Source organism: Scyliorhinus torazame, chromosome 31, assembly GCF_047496885.1.
Source record: "Scyliorhinus torazame isolate Kashiwa2021f chromosome 31, sScyTor2.1, whole genome shotgun sequence".
Taxonomy (NCBI): domain Eukaryota; kingdom Metazoa; phylum Chordata; class Chondrichthyes; order Carcharhiniformes; family Scyliorhinidae; genus Scyliorhinus; species Scyliorhinus torazame.
The window spans coordinates 16340486-16357610 of record NC_092737.1 but is presented as its reverse complement, the minus strand read 5'-3'; the positions used below and the strand labels follow the sequence as shown (position 1 = coordinate 16357610).

At 55.8% G+C, this 17125-nt stretch overlaps 1 protein-coding gene across 1 annotated transcript in view; it reads right to left on the bottom strand.

The window, feature by feature from the left end:
* Positions 1 to 634: 634 nt before the first annotated feature.
* The window catches only part of LOC140404577 (ephrin type-B receptor 3-like), a 27027-nt gene continuing 10536 nt past the window's right edge, over positions 635 to 17125 (bottom strand). Inside the window, exons 4-11 of the mRNA XM_072493180.1 lie at positions 16710 to 16905; positions 14191 to 14313; positions 10816 to 11063; positions 8818 to 9033; positions 7869 to 8018; positions 6157 to 6350; positions 3678 to 3833; positions 635 to 2541 (exon numbers count right to left, since the gene is read on the bottom strand). Of these exons, the coding sequence (XP_072349281.1) occupies positions 2433 to 2541; positions 3678 to 3833; positions 6157 to 6350; positions 7869 to 8018; positions 8818 to 9033; positions 10816 to 11063; positions 14191 to 14313; positions 16710 to 16905 (1392 nt within the window). The 3' untranslated portion in view covers positions 635 to 2432. The remainder of the gene's footprint in view (positions 2542 to 3677; positions 3834 to 6156; positions 6351 to 7868; positions 8019 to 8817; positions 9034 to 10815; positions 11064 to 14190; positions 14314 to 16709; positions 16906 to 17125) is intronic.

The window sequence follows — 17125 nt, the reverse complement described above, 5'->3', positions numbered from 1 at the left end:
AGAAAGGGTGAGGAGCAGAAACACCATCACAAAGCAGATGGGCCGAAAGGCCTGTTTTCCGAGCGGTGAATTCTGTGTACGGGAGTGGATATTCGGATGTCACAACGCAAACAGACCCAATAGATGTTAACAGGCGAATGGGGCAACAATGACGGGAACATGGATCAAACTGATAACGTCGTTGTGTGTGAAGGGAGACCATCCATCTTAGAATCGACCCGGTCGCATCGCCCCGGCAACACTCCGCTCCCGAGCCACGAGGTTCAGGGCCTACTCTGGAGGCTCGGCTGTATACTGAGTGGGCAGTGCTGCACGGTCAGAGCTGTGGCCTTCAGGGAGGGCGTGCTAAAACCCAGGGCCCGCCACCTGACACATTGGTGGGAGCTCCGTGCGCCCAAGGTGCGACAGGCGGCGAGGTTCAAAGGGGTTGACCGCCACGCGAAGCCCTTTCATCGAAGTTCTTCCTCGGGCCACGCCTCCCAAGTCAACAACGGAGCAGGCTGCATGATGGGAAGAGGCCTAGCAACCCCCCACCCCCCCTCTCCCCATCCCTACCCTGAGGCTGGGACTGGAGTAGCGAGGTCCGGGGCAGGGGGGGGGGGGGAAGAAACAAAACAAGAGTCACTCTCGCATAGCGATTTAAATATTTAAAAAGTTTAATATCAAGTGGTTTGGATCAATTGTTGCCGGGATGGTTATCCCTGGTCAGAATCTGGCAGAATGGACACTCACATCTCCGGGACAGAGGTGGAACGTCAATTGGTGTGGGTGAGGAGAGAGGGGTGGGGGGGGAAATCAAAATAACGATTCGCCCCATCGTTACACAACTTACACGCGCATTGTGCACGAGCCGATGTCGTAGCAACTAGCCAGAGATTTTGCTTCCAAAAAGAGTTCCACATCGCCGAGATTTATTCCCCCTTGGCCCCATTTTTGCTTCCCAAATTGAAGGCTGACACTGTGAAGGGCAGGGGAAATGTGTGCGTGTGTGGGGATGGCTGGGGGGAGGGGGTTACTGGCTTCTTGTACCTCAGCCAGTTGCCCATTCTCGGTGCCAAAGGTCGCGGCTTCCCAACTCAACTCATTCCCGTCCACAAACTCAGCTCTCGAGGGATTCTGTGGCAGGGTTCGGTGACAAGTTGGTACACCCCCCCCCCCCTTCCCCCACCCCGCCCAGGTCCGCCACTCCTTCCTGGGGCAGACAATGCAGATAGGTCCCTGCCGATCAGAGGTCAAAGGGGTTCGGGTCCTCAGGGTCAGGGGTCGCAAAAGGTAAGATGGGCCTGTGCAAAAAAAAAAAGGCACCCTCAGACCACGGCCTCTCATAGCGAGATAAAACATTTTGAGCGACCATTTTGCTTAAAACCCCCTCCGGCAGTTTGCAGGAATTGCGCCAGCCACCTCTACCCTCCCACTGTGGTTACCAACCCCCCCCCCCCCCCCCCTCCCCCCCCACAACCCCGCCGACTCTGGCTTGACTTCCTTTTGAAGGTCCATGGTCCCTTCACCTGGCAGGTTAACGACCACCGGGGTGTGGGGGCGGTGGGGAGGGGAAAGGGGTGGATTGGTCCCAATCAAAATGAAGGGAGTGTCAGTGAGGATCAGGAGGCGGCAACCTGGGCTTAGGAGTTAGTAGGCCTCAGGCCTTCTGACCGTGAGGAAGAGTCATCAATCGACGTGATGCTTTGCTCACCCGACAATATATAATCTTAGGACACAACTTAAATCGCGTTCCAGTCTCCGTTATTCAACATGTGATTTGTACAAAGCACAGGAAATGTCTCTTCAGAAGAGAATTGGGGATCGAGTTTGGGTCGTTCCACACGTGGACCAGCTGGAATTATATTAAAAACTTTAGCACTGGGAAAATAAACATCTCCCATTCCCAGTTAGCCGCTCACAAAAAGTAACTATCTCATCTTCAATATGAAGATTGGGGTTTGCTGATTTGCTGAACAGTCAACGCCTGCCACGTGGCGGCGGCGGCTCGGTTCCACGCTGAGGTCACGGCCTCCTCTTCGGTTGTGGCTGTGCCGCCGAGAATCGCCTGCTGCCCGTTCCCGAGAAGCGTCCAAAATGTCCGGCGGGTCAGAGTTCAGCGCAGCGACGGACGCCATTGAGGAGCAAGTGCAGGTCGGCGCTCCCGGGGAACGCACCAGTCCAGTGGGGGGGGGGGGGGGCGGGAGGAGGGGGCAGGGGGAGTGGGGAGACTCCCGGGGGGTCCTCAAAAAAAGTGCAAAGAACAAAACCGCCGTCGGAAAGGCTCCCCGAGGAAAGCCCCAGTCAGGAGCGAGCCGGGCTTCTCCGAGTCTCGGTGCGGTCGAGGCGTTCGAGAGACAGTTCCGTGTCCGGGAGGCGGCCGCTCCGCGGGCGTCGCTTTCCCTCCCCCGTCTCCCAAACGGTTATCCCGTTCCGCGTGAATCCCGGTTCAGTCAGTTGCGTGCTGGCTGGGGCGTCTTCACCTGCGTCATCATGGTCTGGATGCTGGTGAGAATTTTGTTCTGGTGTCCAGCGAGAGTCACCCCAATCCGTAGAAGATCCCTGGACAAACCCAAAACAGACCAACGGTCAACCCAGAGAGCACAAACAGAAATATCGTTCAGCTTTCTCTGCACTGTGTCATATATACGGCCCAGATTTTCAACATCCTAATGGGATCCCCATCAAACACTCCCAGGACAGGTACAGCACGGGGTTAGATACAGAGTAAAGCTCCCACTACACTGTCCCCATCAAACACACCCAGGACAGGTACTGCACGGGGTTAGATACAGAGTAAAGCTCCCTCTACACTGTCCCCATCAAACACTCCCAGGACAGGTACAGCACGGGGTTAGATACAGAGTAAAGCTCCCTCTACACTGTCCCCATCAAACACTCCCAGGACAGGTACAGCACGGGGTTAGATACAGAGTAAAGCTCCCTCTACACTGTCCCCATCAAACACTCCCAGGACAGGTACAGCACGGGGTTAGATACAGAGTAAAGCTCCCTCTACACTGTCCCCATCAAACACTCCCAGGACAGGTACAGCACGGGGTTAGATACAGAGTAAAGCTCCCTCTACACTGTCCCCATCAAACACTCCCAGGACAGGTACAGCACGGGGTTAGATACAGAGTAAAGCTCCCTCTACACTGTCCCCATCAAACACTCCCAGGACAGGTACAGCACGGGGTTAGATACAGAGTAAAGCTCCCTCTACACTGTCCCCATCAAACACTCCCAGGACAGGTACAGCATGGGGTTAGATACAGAGTAAAGCTCCCTCTACACTGACCCCATCAAACACTCCCAGGACAGGTACAGCACGGGGTTAGATACAGAGTAAAGCTCCCTCTACACTGTCCCCATCAAACACTCCCAGGACAGGTACAACACGGGGTTAGATACAGAGTAAAGCTCCCTCTACACTGCCCCAGCCCGGTTGTAATGTTTCCACCTCCAGCCAGTGCCTGCCGCCTGGCGCCAGTCGTGACCTGGAATGGAGGTCCATGGTCAGGCTGTGGAAGACCAGGTAAGTCACGGCCACCAGTCATGTGCCATTGGGCCTTCTGGACTGGAGGTCAAGTCCCCAGAGACTAGAAGGCCCATGGCCCCCTTCACCACCGGCAATTCCGACCTCCAGTCCCAGCGAGAGTCCGGCCTAGCTTTGAAAATAAAAAGGTGCCACCTACTCTGCTGATACTTGGGTGACGAGGTCAAAGGTCGTGAACCCGGCGTTGACGAAGTTCTCCTCGTATCGGCCCATCTTGATTGCTTTCAGCCACTCGCCGACGGTTGAGAAAGCGTTGTAGTGCGGCGTGCCCCGGTCTAGCAGAGGCTGAGAGAGCCTGCAAGGGGGGGGGGGGGGGGGGGGGTGTCAGAAACACACAAAAATAAAAGAGAGGTCCTTGATTAGTTAGTCAGCGAAAGAGCTGCGTTTGTACAGCGCTTTTCTTAACCTCGGCCCCAAAACAGGCTGTCCAGCCGATGCAGGAATCGCTGAAGCGTTTATTCGCGGTCACAATTTGGGGCGCACAGGATGATCCCGCAGACGGTACGGAAATATGTGGCCCGGGGGGGGGGGGCTCCCTTGTTTTGAAGTGTGTTTTACGTCTGTTGCGGGCAATCTATTGGGGAAAATTCTGAAGGAGAAAATCTATCTCCACTTGGGAAGAGGCAAGGTTTGATCAGGGGTGGTCTTTTGTCAGAGGGAGGTCAGGCCTAACAAATTTGATTGGGCTTTTCGAGCACGTGACAAGTGGGGTGGAGATGAGGGTAGTGCAGTTGATGTCGTCGACATGGATTTCAGTTGACATGGGAGACTTATCAAGAAGGCAAATGGACCTGGGATACAGGGTAATTTGATAAGGCGGATTCAAAATTGGCTTAGCTGTAGGAGACAGAGGGTGATGACAGACGGCTACTTTAGTGACTGGGAGCCAGTGACCAGGGGCGTACCACAGGGATCTGTGCTGGGCCCCCTATTGTTTGTCATTTATATAAACGGCAGAGATGACTATGTGGGGGGGGGGGGGGATCAGTAAGTTTGCGATTGACACAAAGATTGTCCGGGTGGTTAACAGTGACGTTGAGTGTCTTGGGTGACAGGGAGATATAGACGGGATGGTCAATGGACAGAAAAGTGGCAGATGGAATTTAACCCTGAAAAGTGTGAGGTGATCCACTTTGGAAGGAGTAACACGACCAGGAAATATTCAATGAACGGCCTGACGCCGGGAGGTTCGAAGGAACAAAGGGACCTTGGCGTGTTTGTCCACAGATCTCTGAGGGCGGAAGGGCAGGTTAGTAAGGTGGTGAAAAAGGCAAATGGGACACTCGCCTTTATCGATCGAGGCATAGATTACAAAAGCAGGGAGGTCCTGTTGGAGTTGGACAGAACTTTGGTGAGGCCACAGCTAGAGCACTGTGTGCTGTTCTGGTCGCCACATTATAGGAAGGATGTGATTGCGCTGGAGGGGGTGCAGAGGCGATTCACCAGGATGGTGCCTGGGATGGGACATTTCAGTTATGAAGAGAGGTTGGATAGGCTGGGGTTGTTTTCCTTGGAGCAGAGGAGACTGAGGGGGCGGCCTGATCGAGGTGGACAATATTATGAGGGATATTGATAGGGTGGAGAGGGAGCAGCTGTTCCCCTTAGTTGAAGGGTCAGTCACGAGGGGGACACATGTTCAAGGTGAGGGACGGGAGGTTCAGGGGGGATTTGAGGGAAAATGTATTTACCCAGAGGGTGGTGAGGGTCTGGAACGCGCTGCCTGGGGGGGGGGGGGGGGGTTGCCTCACATCCTTTACAAAGCACTTGGCGCGTCACAACATTCGAGGCAATGGGCCAAGTGGTGGCCAATGGGATTAGGTGGGCAGGTCAGGTGATTTTCATCGGTGCAGACTCGATGGGCCGAAGGGCCTCCTCTGCACTGTAGTGATCGGTGACTCTGACGAGTGACGCTGATTGAGGGACCAGTATCGACCCCAGGACATCGGGGCGGAGTTCCTCTCCTCCTGCCTCCCTTACGGTGGCATTTTCTTTGAATATTTTCCTTTACCAGATTTTATAGTGGGGAGGGGGAGGGGGGGGAAGGCTGATGATTAAGCCTCCCTCAATTGGGTACCAGTCCTTTCTTGCTTTCCAATTGGCTTGGGAAGGCCGTGCGTCACGAGGACGGAATGGCCTGACCGCCTCACGGCAGGAGAGTTGGGAGCAAGTCCCCGCAGTCGGGAATCCTATCCGCAGGTTCTCAGTAGCCTGCGATCCTCGCCCCCAGGTGCATCCAGGGCCCCACGCGGAGGTGGCAGCTTCTCCTGGGCCTCTCGTGTTTTTTCGCGGAAAAACGTGGCGGCCTTTTTCCGGGGCGAGGTTTCTCCCGGAGCGGAACTCCGCATTCCCCGAGTCCGGTTTTCCCAAACCTGGACGTGGCCTCTACTGCGGTCGGTCTCCAAAAAAGCAGCGGAGAATTTGGAATCAGGGCCAGTTTGCCCAGAAAATTAAAAAGGGACCGGTTTTTGAAGCCTGCAACGACGCCACCCGTCGCTTGGGCCAGCGTTCTGAGTCACGCACCCCCCCCCCCCCCCGCCCCACGAGATGGCGTTCCCATGCGCTTCAAAACGGCGGCGGCGCCGTGGGCACGCGCGGTAGGGGCGGAAGCAGCGACTCACGCTCCGAGCTCCCGCGTGACGATCTTCAGGCTGGCCGGGTTGCGGATGAGCTTGTCCAGGGCGCTGACGATCTGCCCGAAGCGGGGCCTGGTGTTGCGCTCCTTCTGCCAGCAGTCCAGCATCAGCTGGTGCAGTGACGTGGGGCAGTCCGGCGGCGGCGGCAGCCGGTAGTCCTGCTCGATGGCGTTGATGACCTGGCAGCGCCGAGGGAGAGCGGCGAAAGGTTAACCCACGGCCGGCCACTCGTCGCCCCACGTGCGGGCGGAGGCCACTCGGCCCCTCGATCCTGCTCCCCCGTTCAATACGATCACGCCTGGTCAGATTGTAACCTCCCACATTCCCGCTGTCCTCCCGATAACCTTTCACCCCGGTAACCTTTCACCCCCTCGTTAATCTGCTTCTGCCGCCATTTTGAGGAAGAGACTTCCAGAGACTCCGCCCCCCTCAGAGAAAATATTTCTCCTCATCTCCGTCTTAAAGGGGCCACCCCCTTATTTTTAAACAGTAACCCCCCCCACCCCCAGCTCTAGATTCTCCCACAAGAGGAAACATCCTCTCCACATCCCCCCTGTCAATCTGCTCAATACCGTTGACTTGGTTATTGTAATTTTTCCGAGTTTCGCCCTTCCACTTCCTGATTTACAGCTATTTCTGGCAGGTGACTGGTATCCGCTGTGTTGAAGACCGATGCAAAATAAGACCTTCAGAGCAGAAGCAGGCCATTCGGCCCATCGTGTCTGCTCTGCCATTCAATGAGATCGTGACTGATCTGATGTGGTCATCATCAACTCCACTTTCCCACCTTAACCCTCGATCCCCTCACTGATTAACAATCTCGGCCTTGAACATACTGAACGACCCGGCCTCTTACACCTCTCTGCGGTAAAGAATTCCACAGATTCACTCCCCTCTGAGAGAAGAAATTCCTCCTCATCCCTGTCTGAAATGGGCGACCCCCCCCCCCTCACTCTGAGATTCTGCCCTCTGGTCCCAGACTCTCCCACAAGGGGAAACGACCTCTCAGCATCGACCCTGTCAAACCCCCTGAGAATCCGATACGTCTCAATAAGGTCGCCTCTCATTCTTCTAAACTCCCAATGAGGACAGGCCCGACCTACTCAACCTCTCCTCATGGGAAAATCCCTCCCTACCCGGGATCAACCGAGTGAACCTTCTCTGGACGGCCCCCAATGCCGGTGTATCCTTCCTTAGATAAGGGGGCCAAAACTGTCCGCAGTATTCCAGGTGTGGTCTAACTCGTGCCTTGCACAGTTTTAGCAAAACTTCCCTATTTTTATACTCCATTCCCTTTGAAAATACCTGCTCAATTAATCAGCCATTTCCCTTATTTTCCATTATAAATGACCCAAATTGGGGCAGCACGGTGGCGCAGTGGGTTAGCACTGCTGCCTCACGGCGCCCAGGTCCCAGGTTCGATCCCGGCTCTGGGTCACTGTCCGTGTGGAGTTTGCACATTCTCCCCGTGTTTGCGTGGGTTTCGCCCCCACAACCCAAAGATGTGCAAGCTAAGTGGATTGGCCACGCTAAATTGCCCCTTAATTGGAAGACATGAATTGGGTACTCTAAATTAAAAAATATATATAAAAGCCCCAAATTCATGCCAGCCCCAACAAGTCACACTAACGCGAGATGCAAAAATGATGTACTTTCAGTCATTTTAGAAGCACGCACGGCAGAATCGGGATACTTACATCCTGGTTTGACATGTCCCAGTAGGGTCTTTCACCAAAGGACATGACTTCCCACATGACAATTCCATAGCTCCACACGTCGCTGGCGGTTGTGAACTTGCGGAAGGCAATCGCTTCCGGAGCCGTCCATCTGATCGGGATTTTCCCGCCCTGCGTTGGAAAATTGTTCAATTTTAAAATAATGTTTTTGGCAGGGGAGGAAAGAAGCAAACCGATCTCGGGTCAACGACCCGAATCTTCGCGACCTGAACATATCCATCGACCCCGCTTCGGACTAGATTAGCGTGCGTGTTGGCCGTTTCCCGTCTCCCCTTTTCAGACCGGCAGCCAAGTGGCCACCTGAACCGGCCCACTGGGAATGGGAAGCCCCCACGTGAGGTGACGGGATCAGAGGAGGACCAACCCGCCGCACTTGTCACCATGGCCACAGGATGGCTGCAGCTCAGGAAGGACCCAACAAGGCTGCCCCTTCCGTGAGGCCGTCCACACACTGCCTCCCCAATTGACAGGTCAACCAGAGTTTTGATCCCTCCCCCAAAAGGGTCCTTCCCCGAGTTCCGTTTTTCCCACCGGGAACCGAATGCTTCTCCACAGGGAACAATCTTCCGGATCACCTGCCCCATTCCCCTAAAAATCTCAGAAACCTTTCCTTGTAACTGGGATTCCTGGAATCACTTGGCCGACCCCACGCCCCGTTCAACCATCTTGTATAAACTCCAGCTCCTCCGGAATTCTGTCGCTCTCATCATGGCCTGCTCCGGGACCTGTCCATCCAACACCCGGGGCTCGCAGATCAGTTTGGGGCTGAAAATCTGCGTTTTTCGATCCCTCCGTGGTGGGGTATCAAGGGGTGGTAAAAGAAAGCGCGGGCTGGACCTTGACCAGCTCCCAGTTGAGCAGCCACCCCGCCGACCCCTCGGCCTATCCCGTCAAGCGGCGGGGTCCTTACCAAGGTGCTGGTGTACGTGGGGTCGGAGGAGCTCTCCTCCAGGAAGCGGGACAGCCCGAAGTCGGAGACCTTGCAGACCAGGTTGCTGTTGACCAGGATGTTGCGGGCGGCCAGGTCGCGGTGGACGTAGCTCATGTCCGAGAGGTACCGCATGCCCGAGGCGATGCCCCTCAGCATCCCCACCAGCTGGATCGGGGTGAACTGCCCGTCGTTCTGCTGTGGGTACGAAGGGAGCACGTTAACCAACAACCAAGAGAATGTTGGATCAGCAGAAACCCCTCCCCCACCCACCGCCTCACCCCTCCCCACACTCGGAGCCAGAGGATTGTGGGGGCCTAATCCAGGCCAAGGCTGCGTACAGGAAATGCCTGGACACCGTGAGGATCCTTCCCGCTTATTCCCTGGTTTCCCCTTTCTTTCAGTTTGACGTTATTATTTTTTGATCCATGGGTGGCTAATGAACATGGGTCTTTAAGTCAGGCAGCAGAGAATGAGGAATTCAGACGTTACAGGAGTGAACAGGGGCTTTTCAGCACCAGAGAGAGAGATAGGCTGGGACTCGGTTTGATTGATTGGCTGGGGCGGGGCAATGAATTGGCCCAAAAGGCCGTACTCTGCCCGGCGACAGGTGGCGATTGGATCCTGTCCCAGTGGAACGATTTGCAAGAGTCCCAAGGAGTTTCAGTTTGACTCCTGGACACAGAAAGACAAGGACCTATTTTTTTTCTCTCTCTCTCTCTCCAGAAAGCCTGGGGGGTTGATGCAATCCTGAAGCTGCAGAGAATCTGGATGAATGAATCTACAGGAAAAACATGGCAGGCTGCAGGCAAAGACCAGGACTCACTCTCTCTCTCTATCTCCAGAAAGGCTGTGAGTGCTGTATTCCTGAAACTAGGGAGGCCGGAATAAATCTATAGCAAAAACCTTGAACTGAAAACAAAGTTTGAACAGGAGTAAACACCCGTCAAACAAACAATCTTTTTCTCTTTTGCTTAGTGTCATGTGAGTGTACCTTTAAGAAATGGGCGTTTATAAATGGGTGTGTATATAAATAGCTGTAGTGAGAGTGCCTTTAAGAAATGGGTGCTTATTACTGCAGTGACGTCAGAGAGTGGGTGGAGCTGGGCTGTCTGTCAGCTTTTTACTTTCGTTTTAGGCTGTTTGCTGCAGGGTGTGTTTTAGTTTTGTTTTCAGTGTTGGAGCTGAAGCCAGACCAAGCAGGTGTACTGTTGATCTCTCTGCCATCAAAAGACTATCTCTTGATCATTTAGTGAATTCTGAATTATAAATGTTTTCAGTAGTGACTTTAACCTGATGTGCTTCTGTTAAAAGGTTTTGTTTTTTAAGTCGTATGGATGTTAAAAGGAAAGCTTAAAGGATTACTTCGTATTGTATTCTTTGGGGGTTGTATTTGAATTGATGGTTGCTAAGATGTTCACTGTATGTTTTAAAAAGGTTAACTTGAGTTCATGGAATAAACATTGTTTTGCTTTTAAAAAAATACTTTTCCATTTCTGCTGTCCCACACCTGTAGAGTGGGCCGTGTGCTCCCCATACCACAATCTAGTAAATGTTGTGGGTCAGGGGAACTCCATGATACACTTTGCGGTCCTCTAAACCCTGGCCCATAACATTAGTTGTATTTACCCCTTTCTTCCCCTGTGTTTGTCTGTCGGTCTTGTGTTTGTACAGAGGGTGGGAGTAAGTTAAAGTGGGGGATTAGGAATCAGATAATAGTTAACCAGTTGTATTTGCTGTGTATTTCATGATATTTCTTGTTTTAAATAAACAGTAATTATTTTTACATTTACAAACCTGGTGAGTGTGATTATTGGCCTGGGTATTTTTCTAAGAATTATTGGGTAATCACTCGCGACTCCAGGTTAAGTGGGGCTGGAACTGAGCGCGCGCTGGCCCAGGGGGTCGTGACACTACTCCTGTTGCTACTCCTCGTGGTCCTCTAGATATGGGAGGAGCGACAATCCCAGACGCACTCACCCGCAGGAAGGAATCCAGGGCTCCGTTCTCCATGAACTCGGTGACGATCATGACGGGGCAGCTGCTCGTGACCACGCCCTCCAAGTGGATGATGTTGGGGTGGTCAAACTGCCCCATGATGCTCGCCTCGCTCAGGAAGTCCCGCCGTTGCTTGTCCGTGTAGCCCCCCTTCAGCGTCTTGATGGCCGCGTAGATCTCCCTCTTCCCCGGCACCTTCAGCCGCCCGCGGCACACCTCCCCGAACTCACCTGGAATAAAAGAAACCGGTGAGACAGGCCCCCTCCAATCGAGTCAAACCCCACAAGAGGCGGCCACTCGGCCCATCGGGTCGTCTCCTTGAAAGAACTATCCAGCTCCGTCCCACCCCCCTCGCCGCTCACTGCAATTTTATTTTCATTTCCCGTGTTTACCCAATTCTTTTGCGGACGTTCGTATTGAATTGGGCAGCGAGGCGGCACAGTGGGTTAGCACTGCTGCCCGACAGCGCCAGGGTCACAGGTTCGATTCTCGGCTCGTGTCACTGTCTGTGCGGAGTCTGGACGTTCTCCCCCGTGTCTGCGTGGGTTTCCTCCGGTTTCCTCCCACAGTCCAAAGATGTGCAGGTTAGGTGGATTGGCCGTGATAAATTGTCCCTTAGTTTCCAAAGATGTGCAGGTTAGGTGGATTGGCCGTGCTCAATTGCCCCTTAGTGTCCAAAGATGGAGTTGATGGGGTGGGGAGTGGGCCAATATCGGGGGCTCTTTTTGGAGGGTCGGCGCAGACTCGACGGGCCGAATGGCCTCCTTCTGCACTGTATGTTCTATGTTAGGTTAGGTGGATTGGCCATGCTAAATTGGGGCTGGTTTAGCGCAGTAGGCTAAATAGCTGACTTGCAATGCAGTACAAGGCCAGCAGCACGGGTTCAATTCCCGTACCGGCCTCCCCGAACAGGCGCCGGAATGTGGCGACGAGGAGCTTGTCACAGTAACTTCATTGAAGCCTACTTGTGACAATAAGCGATTATTATTAAATTGCCCTTCGTGTCCAAAAGATGTTAAGTGGGGGTTACTGGGATAGGGTAGATATGTGGGCTTCAGTAGGGTGCTCTTTGTAAGGGCCGGTGCAGACTCGATGGGCCGAATGGCCTCCTTCTGCACTGTAAATTCTATGATTCCATGAATCTGGCTTTGGTTCACAAACGTTACAGCCGTTGGGGGAAGCACGGAAGTCGGGCTAGCTGGGGATATGGGTGGTTCTCTGCAGCTCAGGCGAAGGAAATGGGATCGGCAAAACCAGGGAGCGGAGGCCCAAAATATCCCAAAACGCGAGGGCAAAGGTGGAAGAAAATTAGTGAGCAAGGCCGATGGAATGTTGGTCTGTGTCTCGAGGGGATTCGAGGACAATAGGATGGAAATTCTGTTTTCTGTGACATAAAACTCTGCTCACTTCCCCATCTGGAGCGAAGTGTTCTCAGTTCTGGACACTGCAAAGCTCAGGAAGGATACATTGATCGCACTTCGGGGTGGAGTGCCCCCGCGGGCCAGCGCAGATTCGCCAGAACGATAACCGGCTCTTTGCGGTTGGAGACCTCGAGGGTCACCGGGGGGGGGGGGAACACGCATGCTGTCGAAGAACTTCGGCTCGCGCCTGCCAGGGCAGATCCGCGAGGGGGCCAAATGCGAAGGCGACGATTTACATTTCATGGGAAGAATCCACAGAATCCTTTCGGTGCAGGAGGTGAAAGGGCAACCCATAATGGCCCACTCCCCCGCCCTGTCCCCATAACCTCACTTAACCTGCGCACATCTTTGGACACTAAGGGGCAATTTTAGCGCGACCAATTCACCTAACCTGCACATCTTTGGACACAAAGGGCCAATTTTAGTGTGGCCAATCCATCTAACCTGCACATCCTTGGACACTAAGGGGCAATTTATTGCGGCCAATCCATCTAACCTGCACATCCTTGGACACGAAAGGGCAATTTATTGCGGCCAATCCATCTAACCTGCACATCCTTGGACACGAAGGGGCAATTTATTGCGGCCAATCCATCTAACCTGCACATCCTTGGACACTAAGGGCAATTTACCATGGCCAATCCACCTAACCTGCACACCTTTGGACTGTGGGAGGAAACCGGAGCACCCGGAGGAAACCCACGCACACACGGGGGAGAACGTGCAGACTCCGCACAGGCAAGGTCGGAATTGAACCCGGGTCCCTGGTGCCGTGAGGCAGCAGTGCTAACCACTGTGCTACCGTCAGTGCGGACTGGTCGGCGAGTGGCCTCCGACCAGTAGAGGCGCTGCCGCGGAGAACGCAGCAGATAACTGACAGTTAACGGGCGAGCTGCGTTTAAATTCAAAACCAGGCGGGGTCGATTGGTCGAGGCATTTTGTCTTACACGCTGTATTCTCGCGAACTGTCGTGACGTGTGCAAGACTAAAAACTTCGACAGGACGTGTCTTTCACCCAGACTGACAAATATTCCAACGGGCAAGTTTTGTATTACTTCTGAGCGTGAAAGATGAAGGGGTGATCAAGGTCTTTTAAACTGGTTAAAGAATTTACTCAGGGGGAGGTGGAGAGGAAGTATATCCTCTGGAGAGAGGGGTGGGGGCTCAAACAAGGGGCGTGGCTTTAAAAGTAGAGCCAAGCTGATATCCGGAAGAAATGCGTCACACCGGGGCGGCGGGGGGGCTATTAAGGGTCAAAAATAAAGCCAAGTTGGGCAGCTGGAGTTACAATTTGCATCAGCCATGATCTAGCTGAACAGCACGACTGATATGATGGACTGAATGGCACAGCGCCACCGCTGGTGGGAGGGTTCTACAGCAGGACAGGTTGACAGAACTAACCTCCACTCTGAAACGGCGATGGAGGGCTTTATACAAGGGCAGCACGGTAGCATTGTGGCTAGCACAATTGCTTCACAGCTCCAGGGTCCCAGGTTCGATTCCGGCTTGGGTCACTGTCTGTGCGGAGTCTGCACGTCCTCCCCGCGTGTGCGTGGGTTTCCTCCGGGTGCTCCGGTTTCCTCCCAGAGTCCAAGGATGTGCAGGTTAGGGTGAATTGGCCGTGATCGATGCGCAGGGTCACGGGGATAGTGGGCCTGGGTAGGCTACTCTTCTGGATGGTCAGGTGCAGACTCGACGGGCCGAATGGCCTCCTTCTGCACGCTAGGGGTTCTATGAGAGGTGCACGTGCTCCAGTGCAGACCCGCGGGGGATTGGCCAGTACTGGCAATGCCAACTGGGAGCCGTGGGCACTGCACACGCATGTATACAACATGATCCAGAAATGGCTTCCACACGTATGCACACACGCCAATCCAGATCACAAAAAAACAACAGGCCCCATTTGGCCAACGATACCGAGCAGGCGTTCACCTACCCGCTCCGATAACTTCTTCAATCTTTACATAGGACACGTCAATCTCCTTGGCAAACTCTCGGACAGCCTCGTTGGGGTCCTCGTAGGTGAAGGGGTCAATGTAAACTTTTATCCCTGGAATAGCTGCAGAGAATTGGATTCGGAGTTCAGTAAAACCTTCAAGGCCTTTTGGCCTTCTAATCCTGACCAGGTCCCACGCTGGAGGAGGTCCAACAGCATTGGCGACAAGTCAACGTCAACAATGGGCAGCATGCAGGACAGGACACATCGCACCCGGCTCCAAACATGGCCCTCCCCCGGTTTCACATTCCTCAATCCGTTCTCGCTTAGAACACGCCCGTTAGCCTCGGAGTACACCCCCGTACTGCCGCGGCAGGCCTAGCCTTTGGGTTTCGGCCTCAATCGCTGTCCCTTCCCGGACGGTAGGTAATGGGGGAGGGGGCATGGGGACCCCAACACGGACTGGGGGTGGGAGGCCCCTCGCGGTCACAAGGTCACAGTTGAGGCCCGAACACAAATCCAGGCCCACTCTCCATTGCAGCCTCGGTGGAGGTGCCGCCATTTTGCGGAGGTTAAATCCACCCCCCCTCAGGTTGAGTGTGAAAGACCCCATGGCCCAGAACTTTGAGGAGAGGGAGGGGGAGAAAAGAGGGAGGAGAGAGTGGGAGAGAGGGGGGGGGGGGTGGTGGGAGATACGAGGGTGGGGGGGGGGGAAAGAGAGGGGGGGAAGAGAGGGGGGGGGGAAGAGAGGGGGGGAAAGAGTGGGGGGGGGAAAAGAGTGGGGGGGGAAAAGAGAGGGGGGGGAAAAGAGAGGGGGGGAAAAGAGAGGGGGGGAAAAGAGAGGGGGGAAAAGAGAGGGGGGGAAAGAGAGGGGGGGAAAAGAGAGGGGGGGAAAGAGAGGGGGGGAAAAGAGAGGGGGGGAAAAGAGAGGGGGGGAAAAGAGAGGGGGGGGAAAGAGAGGGGGGGGAAAGAGAGGGGGGGGGAAAAGAGAGGGGGGGAAAGAGAGGGGGGAGAGAGAGGGGGGAGAGAGGGGGGAGAGAGGGGGGGGAGAGAGGGGGGGAGAGAGGGGGGAGAGAGGGGGGGAGAGAGGGGGGAGAGAGGGGGGGAGAGAGGGGGGGAGAGAGGGGGGAGAGAGGGGGGGAGAGAGGGGGGGAGAGAGGGGGGGAGAGAGGGGGGGAGAGAGGGGGGGAGAGAGGGGGGGAGAGAGGGGGAGAGAGGGGGGAGAGAGGGGGGGAGAGAGGGGGGAGAGGGGGGGGAGAGAGGGGGGAGAGGGGGGGGAGAGAGGGGGGAGAGAGGGGGGAGAGAGGGGGGGGAGAGAGGGGGGAGAGAGGGGGGAGAGAGGGGGGGGAGAGAGGGGGGGGAGAGAGGGGGGGGAGAGAGGGGGGGGGAGAGAGGGGGGGGAGAGAGGGGGGGGGAGAGAGGGGGGAGAGAGGGGGGGGGAGAGAGGGGGGAGAGAGGGGGGGAGAGAGGGGGGGAGAGAGGGGGGAAAAGGGGGGAGAGAGGGGGGAGAGGGGGAGAGAGGGGGGAGAGAGGGGGGAGAGAGGGGGAGAGAGGGGGGAGAGAGGGGGAGAGAGGGGGGAGAAAGGGGGAGAAAGGGGGGAGAGAGGGGGGAGAGAGGGGGGAGAGAGGGGGGAGAGAGGGGGGAGAGAGGGGGGAGAGAGGGGGGAGAGAGGGGGGAGAGAGGGGGGAGAGAGGGGGGAGAGAGGGGGAGAGAGAGGGGAGAGAGAGGGGAGAGAGAGGGGAGAGAGAGGGGGGAGAGAGAGGGGGGAGAGAGAGGGGGGAGAGAGAGGGGGGAGAGAGAGGGGGGAGAGAGAGGGGGGAGAGAGAGGGGGGAGAGAGAGGGGAGAGAGAGAGGGGGGAGAGAGAGGGGGGAGAGAGAGGGGGGAGAGAGAGGGGGGAGAGAGAGAGGGGAGAGAGAGAGGGGGCAGAGAGGGGGGATAGAGGGGGGAGGGAGAGAGAGGGGGAGAGGGGGGAGAGAAGGGGGAGAGAGGGGGAGAGAGGGGAGAGAGGGGGATCAAGAGGGGGGGGGAGAGAGACGGAGAGTGAGACGGAGAGTGAGACGGAGAGTGAGACGGAGAGTGAGACGGAGAGTGAGACGGAGAGTGAGACGGAGAGTGAGACGGACAGTGAGACGGAGAGTGAGACGGAGAGTGAGACGGAGAGTGAGACGGAGAGTGAGACGGAGAGTGAGACGGAGAGTGAGTGAGTGAGTGGGAGAGGGAGGGAGGGAGTGAGTGAGATGGGGGGAATGAGGGAGTGAGAGTGAGTGATTGAGGGAGTGAGTGAGGGAGTGAGTGAGTGAGGGAGGGAGTGAGGGAGATGGAGGGAGTGAGGGAGTGAGAGTGAGGGGGGAGAGAGGATGGGTTGACAATGCTGCAAAACTGCTTCAGTGTTGGTGAAGGTCAGACTCTGGAACAGGACAGAGGGGCAAGATGGCCTCCTCCCTCCCACTGCTCACTTCCACTGAATCATTCCGGTTTTCTCACCACGCTACGGAACACCCGGGCTTCCGGACTCACCGATATTGGGGGGCAGCTTCTCAGAGTAGTCCGGGTCTCGCTTGCGTTGCTTCCTGTAAGGAACAGGCGATCCGTTAGTTCCCTCACACCCAGAGCCGCAGATATTCCCGAATATCGAAAAACACAGCACGTTCAGAGACCGGAAACACTGCGAGGTCGTGGGCGAGGTGTGGGAGCGGGAGCAGGGGACGGGAATCTGGGCAGGGAGGGGGCAGGAATCGGGGAATCTGGGCAGGGTGGGGCGGGCAGGAGACGGCGAATCTGGGCAGGGAGGGGGGGGGGGGGCCAGGAGACCGGAATCTGGGCAGGGAGGGGGCAGGAGATGGGGAATCTGGGCAGGGTGGGGCGGGCAGGAGACGGCGAATCTGGGCAGGGAGGGGGGGGGGGGGGGGGGGGGGGGGGGCAGGAGACCGGAA